This window comes from Sturnira hondurensis, unplaced genomic scaffold (genome assembly GCF_014824575.4).
Source record: "Sturnira hondurensis isolate 20B ecotype Veracruz unplaced genomic scaffold, ASM1482457v3 Scaffold0005509, whole genome shotgun sequence".
Lineage (NCBI taxonomy): Eukaryota > Metazoa > Chordata > Mammalia > Chiroptera > Phyllostomidae > Sturnira > Sturnira hondurensis.
The window spans coordinates 367,516-388,213 of record NW_028078140.1 but is presented as its reverse complement, the minus strand read 5'-3'; the positions used below and the strand labels follow the sequence as shown (position 1 = coordinate 388,213).

The following is a 20,698-nucleotide window of genomic DNA, read 5'->3' as shown; positions in this document are numbered from 1 at the left end:
TGGGGTCAGATTTTGAATTTAGTAGACCAATATTTTACATTAGTTCTAATGAATACTTTCAAATTACTAGGAAAAAATGTCTAAGGAACGAAGGAAAGTATGACAATTGCATCCTCTGAAATAGAAACTAAAATATATATATATATATATAAAGGTTATGTGTTAAAGTATAAAGTGGGTAGTTGAAATATCAATTAACTAAAGTAAAACATTTACTAGAGGGGCTAAACAAGATCAGAATTGACAGAATTAAAAATCAACAGTCTCAAATATATGCTGAGAGATTATCCTATGTGAACAGCAGGGAAAAAATGAAAAATGAACAGAACCTCAGAAAACTATGTAGATGGACTTAGTATGTATTAGATGTAATTTGTATAACAAAAATAGTATGCCAAAAGGGGCATAAACAGAGGCATACTAGATGAAAGTTTTTCTAAATAATTGAAATATATAATCTCAACTGAAATAATTGAGATTAATAAGAACTAAATTGATTTATTATTAGTTGTTATACACATAGCAAAAGAAACAAAAGATAATTTAAAATATGCATTAGAAAATTTCTAACTCATATGAAAGTAGGAATCAAGAAATGGAGGAACAAAAATCCCAATAAACATCAAAAACAATAAGCAAAATGAAAGATGAAAATCCTTTAGTTGCAGTGATTGCATTAGATTCAAAGAGATGAAATATCCCAGTTTAAAGCAAAGATTGGTGGAATGATTAAAATATTGTTTAACTGTATGTGATTTATAAAAGGCATGATTTAGATTCAGAAAAATAAATAGATGGAAAATAAAAGGATAGAAAATTGTATACCATTTAAGAAGTAAATTAAACAACTGAAATAACTGCATTAATATCAGGCAGAATAGATTTTAAAACAATAATTTTTACCTAAGAAAAAATAAGGACATTTTATAGAGATAAAAGGGTGAATCTGTCAGGAAACGTACTACTTATAAATATACAGGAACCTAATAATATTACTTCAAATACAGGAAGCAAAAGCACACACAATTGAAGGAAGATAGACAGTTGGGAACCTCAACATTTTTCGTTTATAATTATGGATAGAAAACTGGGTTTTAGATGATATGGCAAAGAGAAGACTTGGTGAATAGAAGGATAGATTACAGGCAATGTCATACAAACGCCTCTTTAAGGAAATAATTTAAATAGTTTGTTGAAATTTTCCATCTTATTTTATTTCTATAACATTTGGTATATGGCTGTGCTTTTTATAATGCAAAGTAAGAGCTTTCCCTACTGTGTCTCATAGACAATGTCCAGGTTCCATTGACAAAAATGTGTTGTCTAAAATGCCTGTTTAGTTTTTAAAATGGAAATCCACCCTTTACTTAGTTTTAAGTGTATATAAATGTAATGATAGGATGTAGTAGTAGCAGTAGCTGGACAAATGAAAATGATAGACAAAAATATAAATGTAAAACTCAATATTTTAATAAAGAAAAAGAAATTAATAAATTAGGAAAATACCTAACTGAAGAAGTATAAAACTTATATATTTCTATACTGTATACAAGTGTACAGTATATTTGTATACTGAGAATAAAATAGCATTGTTATAAGAAATTAAGATTTCATGAAAAGACTAAAATACTATATTTTAAGGCAATATTATAAATGAGACAATTTTCCCCAATAGAACAGAATTTGATAAAAACCTCTTCAAAATGTAAACTTCCTTTATTGTGGAAATTGAGAAGCTAATTCTAAGATTTTTTACAAAAATTCAAGAAATGCAGACTAACCAAAAGACTTGTGAAAGAACAGAGTTGCAGACTGACAGTTTTCACTTTCAGAACTAATGACAAATCTATGGTAATCAAGACAGTGCATTGATTACTCCGGCCTATGGGTAAACAGAGATCAATAAAATAGAATTAACAGACCAAAACCCATCCTAACATTTATAGTCAATTAATTTTGGACAGACTAAGAAAAAATAATGTTTTCATTAAATGTTGCTACAAAAACTATGTTAGCCTCGTGTAAAGGAATGATTTTGAAACCTTGCATTAAACCATACAAAAATGAACTTGTAATAGATCTTATACCTAACTGTAAAAGCTAAAACTAAAAGTTGACAGGAAAATATGGTATTATATCTTTGTTATTTTAGAATAAGCAGTGGTTTTATAGATAGTATACCAATGCACAAGTGTGCATATAGTATTGTGTGTCTGTGTGTATGATGTGTGTATATATTTTTGACTTCTTCAAAATTAATTTTTATACATCAAAATACATCCTGAACTAAAAAATGGAAGAAATTATATTTTGGTTCAGTCACTACTACTCAAGCTTAAAGGTTGTGTTTTCTTTTTAAATATTTGCTATTTTAAAAAATACTTTATTGTTGTTCAATTACAGAACAAAAACTGTAAAATATTTACATTTTTTTCTTTTTTTTAAACTTTATGTCATTTTATTTATTTATATTTTTCCCCAATATTTTATTTAATTACTTTTCAAGTACAGTTTTGTGTCATGGGGGTGGGATGGGATGGGCCTTGGTCAATTTTATCTGTTTTGAAATTTATGTGTGTAGAGTTTCTCACAGTATTTCTTTACTGTCAATTTTAAGATTACAGATTCTGTAATAATATACATGTTTCATTTCTGATATTAGTAATTGGTATCTTCTCTCTGTTGTTCCATTAGTCTCAAAAGAGAATTCAAACACACAGAATTATATTTTCATTGATTTTCTCCAGAGTTCTATGACCAATTTAACAACTTCTGCTCTTACCTTCATTATTTCCTTCTTTTCGACTTCCTTCTTTTAATATTGCTCTTTTTAAAAACTTTTTTAATGTGGTATTTTAAAATTGTAGATTTTAAACTTTGCTATTTCTATTATAAACATTTAATTCTATAATTTTAATTTTAGCACTGCATTTACTGCATTCCACAAAATTTTGATACATTATGTTTCTATTTTTGTTGATTTCAATGTGTTTTTAATTTCTCCTAAGTCTTCCTTTTCAATAGATAGATTTTTTTAAGAACTATGATGTCTAGTTTCTAAGTATTGGGGGACTTTTCTCTTATATTTCAAGAATTGATTCCTAGTCTCATCCATTTGGTCAAAGAACATTTTATAAATAAATTCATTTATTTTTAAAAATTAGGTTAGGTGACATTTTTCTTTATAGCTCACATATGACTTTATTACAGCTTGGGAAGAGTAGAAGTCTAGGCTTTTCACTTGCCTTTTTTCTAGTGAAAGCAGGTGTGGAACCACTTTTTTTTTCCTTTAGCATTTGACTAACATAGAGCAATTAATGTATACAGGTGTTCTGCCTGTCTATATTGCTTCTATTCCAGTCGAATGGGTAAAAGTAGTAGATATATCCTGGTTTGTTTGTTTGTTTCTTTTTCTTTTCTTTTTTTGGGGGGTGGAGGGGGTGCATGTGTGTTTTGTTTGTTTTTGCTTTTTTCGCTAATGGTATTTCCAATTGCCCAAACTCTCCTCTATGGAGTTTGAGATATATGTTGCAAACAGAAAAAAACAGAGAACTGGTCATGATGTTGTTCCTTGGGTCCTGAGGACTCCATATCCTTAGCCTCTGTGCCTTCTTCTCACCTTCTTTCAAAGTGTCTGTTTTACAAATGGGAGAAATAGGAAAACATACATGTACTCCATCATGTCAAATGTAAAACTATAATTATTTTAAAGGAAGTAATATGAATGCTACTTCTAAAAGAAAAATAATTGTTATAGTCTATTCATTTATCACTCTGTATAAGGCTAATGGAATAGTTACATAAGATAACAATGCTGGCCAGAATGGAAGGAAAGGATACCCTTATACACTGCTGGTGGGAATGTGAAATGGAACAGCCATTATGGAAAACATAAAAAATTAAATGGAATTACCAGAATTATCTATCAATACAACTTCTTGGTATATTTCCAAATGTAATAAAGTCAGTCTCTTGAAAAAAGTCAGATATTTGTAATACCATGTTGATTAGTTCATTATTTTACAACAGCCAATTTATGGGGACAACCTGACTGTCCTGTGACAGAGAATTAGATAAATAAAAAGTAATACACACACACAAGTTTTGTCCAAAAAAGCCCAGACATTGTTAACATAATGAGACTGGTTTGTGCAATATCTATGTAACTTGGCAGCCAATGAGACTGGACTAGGATACACATGCATGAACAATGACAACTTCATTGTACTAGTCAGTGGGGGTGAGAAGTGGTAGACACTGTTAAGTGAACATTTGTAATTGTGTGGTCATGGCATTCAGAATGACTGAATAAGTAAAGCAATGAATCTGCATCAAATTTTGCACTAAACTTGAACATTCCTCCATGGAAACTATTTGGATGATTCAGACCCCTTCAGGTACAGACAACTGGTGAATGACAGCTTTATCAAAATAATGCATCCACTCACACATCACTTCTCATGCAGAGATTTTTGGTAAAATATTAAATCGCCCAGGTAACTCAGCTCCTCCTACAGCCTAGATTTGGAGTCCTGAGACTTCTGGCTTTTCCCAAAACTTAAGTCACCTCTGAAAGGGAAAAGATTTCAGACCTTTGATGAGATTCAGGAAAATATGATGTGGCGGCTGATGGCCATTGGGAGAACTGTGTGAGATCCCATGATGCCTATTCTGAAAGTGGACTGAAATATCATTGTCTTATGTACAATGTGTCTTGTATCTTCTTCAATAAGTATCTCTATTTTTCTTATTGCATGGCTGAGTACTTTGTGGACAGAATACATATATATGTATATATACACACATACATATATATGGCATATACAAAATGAAATATTAGTCAATATTAATAAAAACACTCTGCCATCCATGACATGGATGAAGCTGGAGGTCATTATGTAAAGTGAAATAACAAGACACAGAAGGTGAAATATTGCATAATTTCAGTTATATGTGACATTTAAAATGGTTAAACCCAAACACAGATGCAGAGTAGAATGATGGAGTCAGAAATGGGGTAATGTTTGTCAAAGGATACAAAGTTTCAGTTATACAAAATGAATAGACATGCAATATTAAATGCAATGATGATAGTTAATAATACTGTGCTGTAGACTAGAACTTGGCAAAGCCAATATATTTTAATGAAATCTTCGTGTATACACAATTGTAGCTATGTAAAGGTGACAATATATTAATTGGCTTGCTTGTGCTCTTTTCACATATATCAAAATATCACTCATGTTCTTTATTTTATTTTTTTACCACTTTTTTCAAAAATTTTTATTTAATTATTTTTCAAGTACAGTTTTCTGTCTATTACTCCCATCCCATCCCACCCCCGTGCTCCCCTCCTCCCTCCCATTTCCACCCTTCTCAGTTGTTGTCCATGTATCCTTTATATAGGTTCCTCTAAATCCCTCCCTTATTTCCCCTGAAATTCCCTCCCCTCTCCCCTCTGGTCACTGTCAGCCTGTTCTCTATTTCAGTGTCTTTGGTTATATTTTGCTTGCTTGTTTGCTTTGTTGTTTAGCTTCCTGTTAGAGGTGAGATCATATGGTATTTGTCCTTCAACACCTGGCTTATTTCACTCAGCATAATGCTTTCCAGTTCCATCCATGTTGTTGCAAAAGGTAGGAGCTCCTTCTTTCTTTCTGCAGCATAAAATTCCATTGTGTATATGTACCATAGTTTTTTGATCCATTCATTTACTGACGGGCACCTAGGTTGCTTCCAACTCTTGGCTATTGTAAATTGTGCTGCTATGAACATTGGGGTGCATAGGTTCTTTGGGATTGGTGTTTTAGGGTTCTTAGGATACAATCCCAGCAGTGGAATTGCTGGGTCAAAAGGCAAGTCCAATTTTAGTTTTCTGAGAAAATTCCATACTGTTTTCCATAATGGTTGTACCAGTCTGCAATCCCACCAACAGTGGACCAGAGTCCCCTTTTCCCCACACCCTCTCCAACATTTGTTGTTTATTGCTTTGTTTATGATAGCCATTCTCACCGGTGTAAAGTGGTATCTCATTGTAGTTTTAATTTGCATCTCTCTGATAGCTAGTGATATTGAGCATCTTTTCATGTGTCTCTGGATCCTCTGTATGTCCTCCTTGCAGAAGTGTCTGTTCAAGTCCTTTCCCCATTTTTTAATTGGGTTAGTTGTCTTCTTAGAGTGAAGTCGTGTGAGTTCTTTGTATATTTTGGAGATTAAACCTTTGTCTGAGGTATCATTGGCAAATATGTTTTCCCATACAGTTGGTTGTCTTTTTATTTTAATGCTGTTTTCTTTAGCTGCGCAGAAGCTTTTTATTTTGATGAGATCCCATTTGTTTATTCTTTCCTTTATATTCCTTGCTCTAGGGGACATATCAGTAAAAATGTTGCTGCGTGAAATATATACAATTTTACTTGTAAGAGATATCACTCCAAAGTGTATAAAAAACAAAAAGTAAGACAGCATTTGAAATATGGGTCAGAAAAAGTGGTTATATAAGAAAGCTGTTACATTGTTTCTTTTTTAGAAAAATAATTTTTAAAATGATACAATAGTTTTCAGAGTGGACTCAGATATTGTCACATATGATAAATAAGTATTTCTAAGAAAACATGCCTTAACTTAATAATATTCCCAATTACTAGGCAAATACATTTTAACCAGAGCTTAATTAACAAAAAATATCATTTGTTTAGGGAACAGGATTGCTTGAGTTGTCAAGTGTATATGAGTGAAAGCTATAAATTGTATTTAACTTTTCATTTGTAAAGAAATCTCAGCAATACTGAAAAAAACTGTGTATATATGTGAGAGTTGAGAAAATTTCCTCTTTATTGTTGTTGCTGTTTTATGTGTGTCTAAGGATGATGTTATAATACACATATGTGTTATACTTTTTGTTTTAAAGCAGAAACTCGAATTTTCACTTCATCACTAAGAAAGCTTAGTAAATTTCCCTTTTCTTTTTCCAAAGCTACAATACGCTTTTCAAAACTTTCCTTGAACAGGAGGATGATTTTCAACTGAAGACATGAACACTATTGTTATTTGACAGTTTAAAATTAAAGCTTATTTCAGTGTTATTTTAAACTTTTTAAAAGTGTTTTTTTCTATTATCAAATAAATTTTAATCCTAAAATAAAGAGCAAAGGGAGAAAAATTAACAGTATGCATACAAAAATCAAATAAGAGACCAAGAAAATATTTTGCAGGATAACATTGAAGCTAAAACAAACAGCAAAGGTAGATTATGATTATATGTATCATAAATCCTTAAAATAAAAATAATGTAACTTAAAGGGAAAATACCTTGGGAAAATATGCAGCAATCAATATAAAAATTAAAAGCTCTATTCTAAAAGGAAGCCAGAGATTAAAAGTTAAAAGTGTTCATTAAATTGAAGAGTAATCTTTAAAGAGGGGATATAAATTTAAAAATGCAAGAAGTAAAATTAGCAACAAAAAATGTTCAACTCCTTAGTTATGAAAGAAATTTGAGGTATAAACAAACAATGAGGTAATACTTTATAACTGTTACAATAACAAACTTAAAATCATTGCAGCATTCTGTTTCATCAATAGTGTGCTGAAACAAGAATACTCATCCATCTTTGTTGATGTGCATAATGTTGAAAACAGGTATATAACAGCAATGCATTTGAAGAAATATACAGTGTTAATCATCTTTACTCAGTAATTCTACTGAAAATTTGCCTCAAGGACATAAAGGAGATAAAGAGAAGAACATAACACAATAACATTTTCATTGTAGCGTTATTCATAATATTTATTGTTATTTATTTATTTTTTAAAATTTAATTCTTATTCAAGTACAGTTTTCTATTTTATGTTCCCTGCCCTGCCCCCCAGTGCTCCCCACCTCCCTCCCATTTCCGCCCCCAGCTTAATTATTGTCCATGTGTCCTTTATACTTATTCATGTGAGTCCTTTTATACATATTATTAATATAGACTCTTATTTTCATAGTTGTCCATAACTAAATTCCCTAGGTTAATAAGAAATATATATTATACACTAACATATACAGTATACAGCATCTTAATCTTAAAATACTGGATTTGAAATCTGGAAGGCAAAGTGGTATATTTCTTTTTATTGTTATTCAGTAAGAGTTGTCCCACATTTTTCCCCATTGCTCTCCCCTGCCCCACCCCACCCGAACTTCCACAGTCAATTCCCCCTATTGTCCATGACCATAAGTCCTCTATTCATATTCCTTGGCTTGCCTCTTCCCTTTCTCTCACCCATTTTTCCCCTCCCCTCTGGTCACTATCATTTTGTTCTTTATTTCCATGTCTCTGGTTATATTTTGCTCATTTGTTTGTTTTGTTGATTAGGTTCCTCTTATAGGTGAGATCATATGGTATTTGTCTTTCACTGTCTGGCTTATTTCACTTAACATAATACTTCCCCAGATCTGTCCATACTGTAGTTAAGGGTAGGAGCTCCTTCTTTCTTTCTGCTGCATAATATTCTATTGTGTAAATGTACCATAATTTTTTGATCCACTCGTTTACTGATGGACACTTGTACTGTTTTTAGCACTTGGCTATTGTACATAATGCTGCTATGAACACTGAGATGTATAAATTCTTTTGAATTGGTGTTTCAGGGTTTGTAGGGTATAATCCTAGTAGTGGAATTGACAGGTCAAAAGGCAGTTCATTTTTCTGAGAAAATTCCATACTATTTTCCATAGTGGTTGTACCAGTCCGCATTCCCACCAACAATGGATTAGGGTCCCCTTTTCTCCACAACCTCTCCAACACTTGTCGTTTGTTGCTTTGCTTATGATGGCCATTTTGACTGGTGTAAAGTGGTATCTCATTGTGGTTTTAATTTGCATCTCTCTAATAGCTAGCAATATTGAGCATCTTTTCATGTGTCTTTGGTTCTTCTGTATGTCCTCCTTGGAGAAATGTCTGTTCAAGTCCTTTGCCCACTTTTTAATTGGGTTACTTGTCTTAGAGTGGAGTCGTGTAAGTTCTTTGTATATCCTAAGAACCCTGAAACACCAATCCAAAAGAATCTATGTACCCCAATGTTTATAGCAGCACACTTTACAATAGCAAAGAGTTGGAAGCAACCAAGGTGCCCATCAGTAAATGAATGGATCCCAAAATTATGGTACATATATACAATAGAATGTTATGCAGCAGAAAGAAAGAAGGAGCTTCTACCCATTGCAACAGCATGGATGAAACTGGAAAGCCTTATGCTGAGTGCAATAAACCAGGCAGTGAAAGACAAATACCATATGATCTTATCTGTAAGTGGAAGCTAAACAACAAAACAAACAAGCAAGCAAAATACACCCAAAGACACTGAAATAGAGAACAGGTGGACAGTGACCAGAAGGGAGAGGAGAGAGAATTTNATACAATAGAATGTTATGCAGCAGAAAGAAAGAAGGAGCTTCTACCCATTGCAACAGCATGGATGAAACTGGAAAGCCTTATGCTGAGTGAAATAAACCAGGCAGTGAAAGACAAATACCATATGATCTTATCTGTAAGTGGAAGCTAAACAACAAAACAAACAAGCAAGCAAAATACACCCAAAGACACTGAAATAGAGAACAGGTGGACAGCGACCAGAAGGGAGAGGGGAGAGAATTTCAGGGGAAAAGGGGAAGGATTTACAGAAACAAGTATAAAGGATACATGGGCAAAAACTAACAAGGGTGGAAATGGGAGGGAGGTGGGAAGCACTGGGGGTGGGGTTGGCTGAGATGGGAGTAAAAGACAGAAAACTGTACCTGAATAACAATTAAATAATTTTTTTAAATGGCAGAAAAAAGGCAGTTTAATCTTTAGCTTTATTAGGAAATTCTGTACTGTTTTCCACAGTGGCTGCACCAGTCTGCATTCCCTCTCTTAGTGCACTAGGGTTCCCTTTTCTGCACAACCTCACCAGCACTTGTTTGTTGTTTCGTTAATGATGGTCATTCTGACTAATGTAGAGTGGTATCTCATTGAACTATACAATAAGAGAAGGAAAAGAAAAAATGGCTTTTATACTTAATGGAGTAGTGTGGAGTTTGGAAACATTTTGAAATAGATTTGGTCATTAAAGTCTTCTCCCTGCAAACCTTGTCCTACTCCCAGTCTCCAGAATCTCAGAGACTCCACACTGCCATAAAAGCTCTTTTTCATTTAAGACTCAAGTAAGAAATGGAGACTCAACTTTTAATAATGCCACTTTCTAGCTCATCTTTATATATCATCATTTTCATTATAAATTGTGTATAAAATGCCCACTTTAAAGGATTTCTCTAGAGACAAAACATTCTGTGATTTGAAGGTAGGAATTGAATATATAACACAATGATATTTGTATGCATAGCAAGTGTCTGTCAAAGATCCCCACTGAAGAATTCATGATTTTTTGTTAAAGTAAACAAATTCCTTTCTGGCACTTGAGGTCTCTTTGGGATGAAGGATCTATCTCTGCATTGACATGGAAGGCTCTGCTTTTATCTGTCCTGCTTTTCACAATTTCTGACACTTTTTGGCATCTGGGACCAAAGGGTTTAGGAAATCACAAGATCATTTTCCTTGTCCTACAATCGGTCCAGAGCACTGGTTCTTTAGATTGTTGAGAAGAAAAATGAGGACAGGGCACCTATTTAAAAGTTCAGGTTCTGCCTCATATGTAAACAGAACTGAAGGAGCTATAAATAAATCAGAGCAAAATCAGAGTCAATACATGCAGGTATAATTTACATATTGCTTGTTTTATCTGAAATTTTATTTTGAACTATTGATTAGGTTAAAAAAAGGAACTTGTAATAAAGGAGATATTGGTATAGCATATACCTCTACCTTTAATCGAATTTCTAATATCCTGGGAATCAAATCACTGAGGATTTTCAACCATTTTCTTTCTCTGATAATTTTTTCCCATAATGCATTTTTCAAGTCTCTTTTTTTTCTTGATAGAGGTATTACAGTTTATTTACCCATATGTTTTAAGACTCGAAAATATTCTTGTGTTCAAAACATAACTTTAATGTAAGCTATAAAACTTAAAATGGCAATTTTTAGGGAAAAATAATATTGACTGCTTCCAGAATACGTAGCTCATCGAGGGAATCTATTTCATGGTTTGATGATTTTATTTTTTGCCTACAGCCATCATTTACCTATAGAAAATGTAATTACATTTTAATTAAATTTGTATAAGTAAAAACACTTTGAAATACAGAATTTTAATAACAAATATACACTTGAAAGCATTTTCCAAAGATAGAAATCACTTAAAATACAGAGTATAGTAACCTGGTAATGTGTTATCTTCTCATATAAAAGAAATAGTAGCAATATTACAATAATAATAAATATTACAATAATAATAAAAGTGATGGTTGCCACATGGGAGGACAGCATGGACTGAATGAAAGAGGTGAAAGATGTTAAGAATGAAATTTGTTAAATATAAACATTGTCATGGGGATGGAAAATACAGTATAGGTAATGGAGTCAAAATGTCACAATAACTGTATTTGGTGTTGGATGCGTTCTAGACTTCAACTAATCACTACATAAAGAATAGAAATGTCTAATCATCAATTTGTACACCTAAAACTAATATAATATTTTATGTCAACTATAATTAAAAAACAAATTTAAAAATTACAACAATCATGAAAGCATTTTAAAATAAGAAAAATAGCTGAATCTCAACCTAATACAATTAATTTTTACCATAAAATTGTACTGAAGTTGAATATATAGTACTTAGTCTTTTGCATTTAAAATTTAAGCAATTTAGCCCTGGCTGGTGTAGCTCAGTGGATTGAGCACAGGCTGGAAACCAAACAACCACGGTTCGATTCCCAGTCACGGCACATGCCTGGGTTGCGGGCCAGTTCCCAGCAGAGGACGCATGAGAGGCAACCATACATTGATGTTTCTCTCCCTCTCTCCTTCCTTTACCCTCTAAAAGATAAATGAATAAAATCCTTAAAAAAGATTTAAGCAGCTTAAAATTAACTGTTTAAAATAGGTTTATAAATGACCAAAATGAGTTTTCTTATTGCAACAGCCATATCTCCTTCAAATTTATGGTCCTTGGCATTAAGAAACTACTAACACATTTCCATTTACTAAGTAACTTAATATTGAATAAATGATATAAACATATTTATATATATCAGTACCCTATTTTATTTAAATTAACTTGAAGGGATGACATGGGCATTATCATTAAATAAGGTTATATTACATCAAGATTTTTAAATGATCTGAGATTTAAAAGTGAAAATTTTGATATGGATTGACAAACAAATAGTTTCTATTTTTATTCACCAAGCTCTATAATGGCAGGCAGGATAGAGAAATACATAATAAACCAATAACCAAAACCACAAAGAGAAACAGGCTCTTATTATTAGGAACCCATGATGTAGATGAAGAGGGTAAAATAAAAGAATCCAAAAAATCTGTTGGAGTTAAACCTATGCTAATAATCATTGTAATGCAAATAAATTGATGTTTATTGACCACATCAATTTTGAAATTCATTGTACACTAAGACATTTAATAAATCAAAAGTAAATGTGAGTTGGACTTCCAGATTACACAAAAATGTCTTCTGGAATAGCACTATTAGAGAAAATAAATAAGAGAAAAATCAAATTATCAAAATTTACCTTTAAAATTCTTAAGTTTAACCAAATGTTTCTAATAACTATAGAGTTTTTGTTAGAAACAGAATGAACAAATAAATTTTGGTAATGATTAAGGAGCTTTGTTGAAATTTAAGTTGTCCTATTTCGATTACTTATTCGAGAGCTCATTATCACCTTGAAAAGATAGATATGAAAACCAACACCCCAAAAGGATTAGAAAAGTACAGATTAGGCTTGAAGTATCTCAAAAGAGCTCTATCCCCAGAAAAATTGAATTATTTGGTCTATCTGGCAGTTTCCTGAAAAATCCATTTTCAGTGCTTGACATGACTCAGACTTTTGTCTTTGGGAAAATCCTACCCCAAGATATTTATTGAAAACAATCATCAGCAGTTGTTTAAGATTCCACCTCCCTGAGTTGGTGATACCAGTTGTAACAAACACAAAACTAGGGACACTAAAAAAAAATAAAATATGAAAATTAAGATATCAGTAAATGGCTTTGAAAAACTTCAATATATTTCAGAAAAACTAGAATAGGACTTTATGCATGATCAGGAAAGTAGCCCTAATGTCTCATCTCTGCCTGATCTTATGACCTTGTGAAAAAAAGAACTAAAGGCTTAGAAAGAATTGAAGTAGTACCACAAAGTACACACAGAACCCCATGGAAAATTTGTTAAACATTGCTTCAAATCATTTAAGGAAATATCTGTCAAATCATTAGGTGACCAGTAAACTAAACAAGCAGAGACATTACTGGCAACATTACTAGGAGACACACATTTTAAAGAATTATGAATTGCTCTGGGAGGATCACACAAAAAAGAAAAATACCACAATACTGAAGTATGGTAATAGCAAAGCCTTGGGAGAAATGAGAATCTAATTTTCAGGGTATATTATTTGACATGTCCAGTTAAAAAACTATTAAACATTCAACAATTAGGAAATTATGGTCTTTTTAAAAAAATGTATTTATTTATTTTTTAGAGAGGGGGAGGGAGGGAGAAAGCAACCAATCTGTTTTTTTGTATTTATAAGCTTGTAAAAAATATCCACATATAAGTTAGATCATACTCCATTGTCTTTCTTTTTTTTTATTTATTTTACTTAGCACAATGACCTCAAGTTTTATCCATGTTGTTGCAAGTGACAAGAATTCATTTTTTTCAGATTGAATTTCATCATCCAACATACACATACATACTACTTTTATTTATTTATTCACCCACTGATAGACACTTAAGTTATTTCCATTTCTTAGCTATTGTAAACAATGTTGTGTTAAACATGGGGGGTTCATATCTTTTCAAATTAGTGTTTTTATTTTCTGCAAGTAATTACCCCAAAACGGAAGTGCTATGTTATATAAAAATTTATTTTTTAACCATCGCCATAGGATATAACTTATTATTAATTTTAGAAGGGGAGGAAGGAGAAGAGAGTTGGGGGGAGGGAGAGAGAGAGAGAGAGAGAGAGAGATCCATTGGTTGTTTCTTTTATACATCGTGACCAGTGATCAAACCTGCAAACATTTTGTGTGTAGGATGATGTTCCAACCAACTATACCACACAGCCACAGCTACATTTAATTTTTTGAGAATATCCATACTCTTTTCTGGAGTAGCTTCACCAATTTACATTTATACCAAGACTGCACAAAGGACCCATTTTATCCACATCCTTGCCAACAATTGTTACTCATTTTTTTATATAATAGCTATTTTAACAAGCATGAGATGAAGTATCATTTTGATTTTGATTTGCACGTCCCTGATGATTAGTGATGTTGAGCATCTTTTCTTGTACATTTCTAATGTCTCATTTGCAAAAAAATGTCTGTTCATGTCTTAATTAATTTTTTGCTATTATATAATATAAATACTTCATATTTTTGTATACTAACTCCTCATCAAATATATGTTTGTTGATTATTTTCTCCTGTTCAATAGTCTGCCTTTTCATTTATTGATAATCTGTTTTCCTATGCAGAAACTGTTTAGTTTGATGTACTCACACTTGTACATTTTTGCTCTGTTTTTGAAATCTGATCTCCAACAGACATTGCCAAGAATTTTGTTAAGACCTTCCTTGACAGCTTTCTTTCTTTCTATGACACAGAGAGAAATTTGCTGTTTTTCTTATTTATGCATTCATTGGTTGCTTCTTGTATGTGCCCTGATTTTAGAGGAAAGGTTTTCAGCTTTTCACTGTTGTGTATATTACCTTTTGGTTTTCCATACATTGACTTCATTATGATGGTATACATTCCCTCTCTACCCACTTTGTTAAGAGATTTTCATCATAAATGCATGTTAAAATTTGTCAAATATTTTATGCATATTTTAAGATGGTCATGCCTTCATTTTGTTAATGTATACCACAGTATTTGATTTGTGGATGTTGAACTATGCTTATATTCTTAGAATAAATCCACATGATCATGTGTATGATCTTTTTAATGTTTTGTTGAGTTCAATTTGTCAATATTTTGTTGAAAATGTTTGCATCTATATTTATCAGATATTTGTGAGATAGGCATATATCTTCACGAATTTCACACTTAGAAATTCATAGAGAAAAATACAGCTTTTGCTGCATCCCATTAGTTTTTGTATGTTGTATTTGCATTTTCATTGTATCAATGCATTTTATTATTACTCTTTTCATTGTTTAATTAACCATTGTCTGTTTAAAGTACTTGTAATTATTTTTTCTAATCCTCGCCTAAGGATACGTTTATTAATTTTTAGAGAGAGGAAGGGAGAGAGAGAGAGGGTAAGAAACATTGATACATGAGAAAGAAACATTGATTGTTTGCCTCCTGTACACCCCAACTGGGGATGGAACCCACAAACTAGGTATGTGCCCTGACCAGGGATCCAACTCGCAACCCTTTGGTGTATGGGATGGTGCTCCAACCAACTGAGCCACCTAGCCAGGGCTAACTTTTTCAATTTTCTTCCTGTAGTTAATTTCTATTTTTATAACATGGTGGTAAAAATGTTGCTTGAGATTATTTCAAATTTTAAAATTTATTAAGACTTCCATAATAACCTGACACATAATCTGTCCTGGGAACACACTGTTTTATGTGTTCCTTATAAGAATGTACATTCTGTTCCATTTGGATAGAAATTTCTGTTGACTTCATCTGTTCTAATATGTTATCTGAGGTTTATCTTTCCTTATTGATTTTTCTATGTGGTGATTTGATATATCCAAAGACTTAAGTGTGGTATTAAAGTCTCCTACTAATATATTGCTGTTTATTTCTCCTTTAATTCACAAACTTGTGAATTAACAAATTCACAGCTCTATTAATATCTGTGGATATATATACATATATATACCCTAATTTCTTAATTGTTGGAAAAATTAACTTTACCTATTGACCTATGTTTTTCAAATGACTTCTTAAAGCCTTCTATATATATTTGTTTTGTAATTTCTTCCCACGCAGGTATCCATGAACCCATTCCTTATGAGTTCTTCTAACACTTCTCCATAAAAAATGTTCCTGTAAACAGTAAAAATGACCTCAATGTTGTTAAATTCAATGGTGAATTTACAGTTGTCATTTTACCATACTCTACTTTTTCTCACTTCCTTGGCAACTACTGCTCATTTTCTCTGCTGGTTCTTTCTTATTTTCTACATTTTACTAGGTTCCTGGGAATTAGTTCTTAGTCCTTTTCTCTACATACTCTCTACACCTTGATCTTTTCACCCAGACCACAGGTTTACTTATCATCTACATGTTGACAGATCCTAAATTTTTAATCCCACCCCTAATTTTTTCTTACAACTATATACTTATCCCTTGCAATTCTAATTTGCTCCCAAATGCAACATGTCCAAAATTAAACTCTTGATCTTTTATGCCAAACTTGTGTTTCCCTCAATTTCTCCTTTGTAGTAAATGACAACTTTCTCCTTCTGGTAGTTCAAACATAGATCTTGGAATCATCTTTACTTAACTTTAAATTCTACATCTTTTCTTATTGGAAATCTTTAAACCTCCTTTCCCTTTAAAAAATCTTATTCCCAAATTGCTCATTCTCAATAGTATAGCCAAAATTATCATTTTAAGATTTACATGAATTTTTGTCACTTCTCAGCTAAAGAATCACCAGCAGTTTTCCATGTCACTCAAAGTAAAATTCATAAGTCCCATATGGCTGCACCAATTCTCGCCTGTGTTATTTCTTTAACTTCAATTACTATTAATTACTATAATTCGCTCCCTGCCACTAGAATGTAGATCCCATCAGTACTTTTTTTGGGTCTGTTTTGCTAACCACTATATCTTTTCACCAAGAAAAACACTAAATGCATAGTAAGCACCAACAAATATTTATTGATCAGTGAATGATTAATTTCCAAAAAGCTTCTGCTTAGTATGAGATTCAGGAGAATTAGAAGAACTTCATTACAAGAAGATGGAAGACAAGAAGATAGAACTAGGTAGAAGTCATTTGTGGATGCTCAGTAGATAGATAAATGTGTAGTTCTAAGACTTGCATTAAAAGAGTAAAAGAAAGGCATTGGTTCTATAGAAGTAATAACTGAAGCCCAAGGAGTGATACAGTTGTCAAAGAGGACCATTGAGGCTGAGGAAACATGAGTTGACTTTGGAATCAAGGTCCAAACTTGAACACATCTCTGCCTCCTTCTTTCTCTTACATATTTTTGCCTACAACTCACTCCCTTGAGAAAAGGTGTAAAAAGCTTAAAGTGCCAACCTACATTATGTAATTGGCATATAATTAGTATGGTATGAATAATGAAAAATATTAATCCTTCCAAAATTTTATATATTTAGATATTCGGTTTTTAATAACCATTATACAATACCTAATATATTAAAGGTATAGCAGCATTAATTTTGAGAAAAAAGGTACTTATTATATTTTTGGCAGGTTGCAAGTTTCAACAATATTCTTCCTTTCACCAAGAATGAATTGTGTGTTTTGTTGTTGTTGTATTTATTTAATTGTACACAGGCACATCTCATATTTTCCAAAATTTTCCCATTCTTTTTGTGTGTGGTGGACCTAATATGGGTTGACCCAGGAAGCATCAAAGTCTGCAACTGCATTCAATATGGTCACTGTGCAAAGACTGAAGAGATGAATAGAGTTAAGGAAAGAGAAAACCTCTTAGTTAACCAGTAATATGCCATAGTACCACTGAAGTAGGTATTGTTAAAAAAACTTATGAAATAATGATGGAATAACTAAAATAATTTTTACATGAAAGCATTTTAGGACACTAGAATAGTTAACCGATATATTTCTTTTTTTCTGGAATAAGTCAATATTTGCTATAGGAAACTAACTATGAAATACTGGTTTTAAAGGGAATTACTGAGACAGTATGGCTATTTTTATCTGTGTTGTACAGAACTGTAAGTCTACATTGTGCTATATTGCACTCCTCTGGCATGAACAGAGAAAATATTCACAAAGTGTATCATTTTATTTAAATAGTTCCTTGAATATATTTTGCTTGCTTTTTGTTTTGTTGATTAAGTGCCACTTAATAGTATTTGTCCTTCACTGCCTGGCTTTTTTCACCTAGCATAATACTCTCCAGATCCATCCATGGATGGATGGTGCATGAGAGACTGGTGGGGGGGTTGGAGACAACTGTATTTGAACAACAACAACAAAAAAAAATGGATGCAATAAATAAATAGTTTCCTGGCAAATGAAGATATTAAAATACGTTGTAAATAAATTGCTTTTCTATTTGTGTTATTTTTCATTTCCATATATTATAAATTGCAATGTGCAACAGTAATGTGCACATTGATTATAATTTTGTATCTTTTATTACAAATATTTAATTATATAACAATAACTTCACCAGCAATTTCATATGGTTTATTACTCCTTTGTTGTTTTCTTTATAAGTTTATTATATATACTTCATTAAGCATATATATTTTTTCCTCTCAATTCTCATAGAATTAAATAATTTTATGGTTTATATTTTTATAAATTTTCTTTTTTTAAATGTTATTGTTGTTCAAGTACAGTTGTCTGCCTTTTCCCCCCACCACTCCTTGCCAGCCATCCCCACCTCCCTCCACTGATCTCACCCCCCCCCCTTGGATTAGTCCATGTGTCCTTTATAGTTGTTCATGAAAACCCTTCCCCCCTTTTCCTCCATTATCCCCTTGCTCCTCCCCTCTGGTTACTGTCCATTTGTTCTTAATTTCAGTATCTCTGGTTATATTTGGCTTACTTCTTTGTTTTGTTAATTAGGTTTCACAATTTTTATGGATTTTTCATAAGCTTTTAAACTCTATCCTAAAATTACCTCATGGTTTTAACAAAAAACAAGTGCAACAATTAATATTATTTAAATTAAAAATTAATAATTACAACTACTTTACTGGAATACTGAAAATACTTTTTAACTTCTAAAATTTGCATATACATTGCAATAGAAGCCTAAATATAACCAAATGTAAAAATTGCTTCCAATATTTTCCAGAGTCCATAGAAAATAACATAATTGCCTATTTATTTTTATAGATTATTTAACTGTACCTCATTTAAATTTGGAGTTAAAATCCATTGTTTAAAACATTTAAAAACTTGAACTTTTTTATGCATGTAATCGTATCATGATATAATCTCCAAGGAATAAAAAAGTCAATGGAAAAAATAAAAATGGAAAAAGGTGCATTATTTTTTGAAACTGAACCCTCTGGCTCCTAATGTCAAGAACATTAATACTTCCTTTCTTTCAGGAGTTCATACTCAATGTCGTATGACAAATAGTAACTTATTCTAAAGCATAGTGAATAATGTTTTCTAAAATCATTCCACACCAAATCTGTCATTCAAAGTGTGTACAAAGAAATAAAAATACTTTTTAAACTACTCTTATGGTTGTCTTTTATTATAGCTTATCAAGAATAAATTTTGATCTAGCCAAATATATTTTTATGCAACATTTACCAATATTGAAATGACTTTCATGAATAATAAGTATGCCTAGTCCTTCAATCTCAACCTTGTTTTGAAGTAAATCTGCAATATATATGAAATTTTCCTATTGAACAAAACTTCCCACAGTTGCCAGACATTAGAAATAGTTTATTGTAGTCAAGTTTATTGCACTTGAAAAATGTTTGGCTATGATCTACTTGTCTACTTGCTATCAATTTTTTAAAGAAAAAAATTTCTGACCCATTTCTCTTTTCTTTTCAGGAGCTAGAATTTTCCAATCTGTTTGCTGTTCTTCACTGCATTCATTCATTCTTTGCTGCCAAAGTAGCTTGTTTGGACCCTCTCTTTTTAGGCAGTCAGGCTACTGCTTCTGCTGCTGGCAGTTCCACTTCTACAAGCAAAGTGAAGTATACAACTTGATATAACTGAGCTTCGTATTACCACTTACCATGACTCTATACATAGAATAAACAGATTTATCATTTTAGAACTCAGAGAAAAATAATATCCGCAAGTCAACAATGAAGACAAAATAAAATTTCAGCAGAAAAAAATGCTCACATGGGGATCTCAAAGGCATTTCTATTTTAGAAGGCATCTGTGAATAATTCTAAATGAACAGAACTGCTTTATCTCCTTTGGTTGATTTGTACCAGTTTACTGCTTTCATTAAAAGTGAGGAAAAAATGAATGATTTGAATTATGTAAATAATATAAAACTTGTAAGCTACCTATAAATAAAAATACCAATTAAATGGCTATTTCTGTATTTTAGATTATTTTGTATGCAAATACATGTTGGGTCAGACCGTGAAATAATAATGCTCTATAATTTTATTATGTGCAGCCTAAGGGAGGCAAAAAACCCATATGGCAACAAGGACACTAGCATGCAAAATATCTCATCAAAGGAAAAAAAAAACAGTTTAATTTGCAGATGTAGATTTCTCCTTGTAGTCTCATTTCATGATTTGATACTGACAGTCCAATTTTGTTTATCTTATTGTAAAGTATTCCTAAAAACTGCAATAGGATAATAACACTGACCTATGGAAGACGCAATGTGAAGTAAACCGTTTCC

At 31.9% G+C, this 20,698-nt stretch overlaps 1 protein-coding gene across 1 annotated transcript in view; it reads left to right on the top strand.

The window, feature by feature from the left end:
- The window catches only part of LOC118987919 (gamma-1-syntrophin-like), a 110,633-nt gene extending 90,309 nt beyond the window's left edge, over positions 1–20,324 (top strand). The window contains exon 8 of the mRNA XM_037047260.1: positions 19,879–20,324. Within this exon, the coding sequence (XP_036903155.1) occupies positions 19,879–20,037 (159 nt within the window). The 3' untranslated portion in view covers positions 20,038–20,324. The remainder of the gene's footprint in view (positions 1–19,878) is intronic.
- The last annotated feature ends 374 nt before the right edge of the window (positions 20,325–20,698 follow it).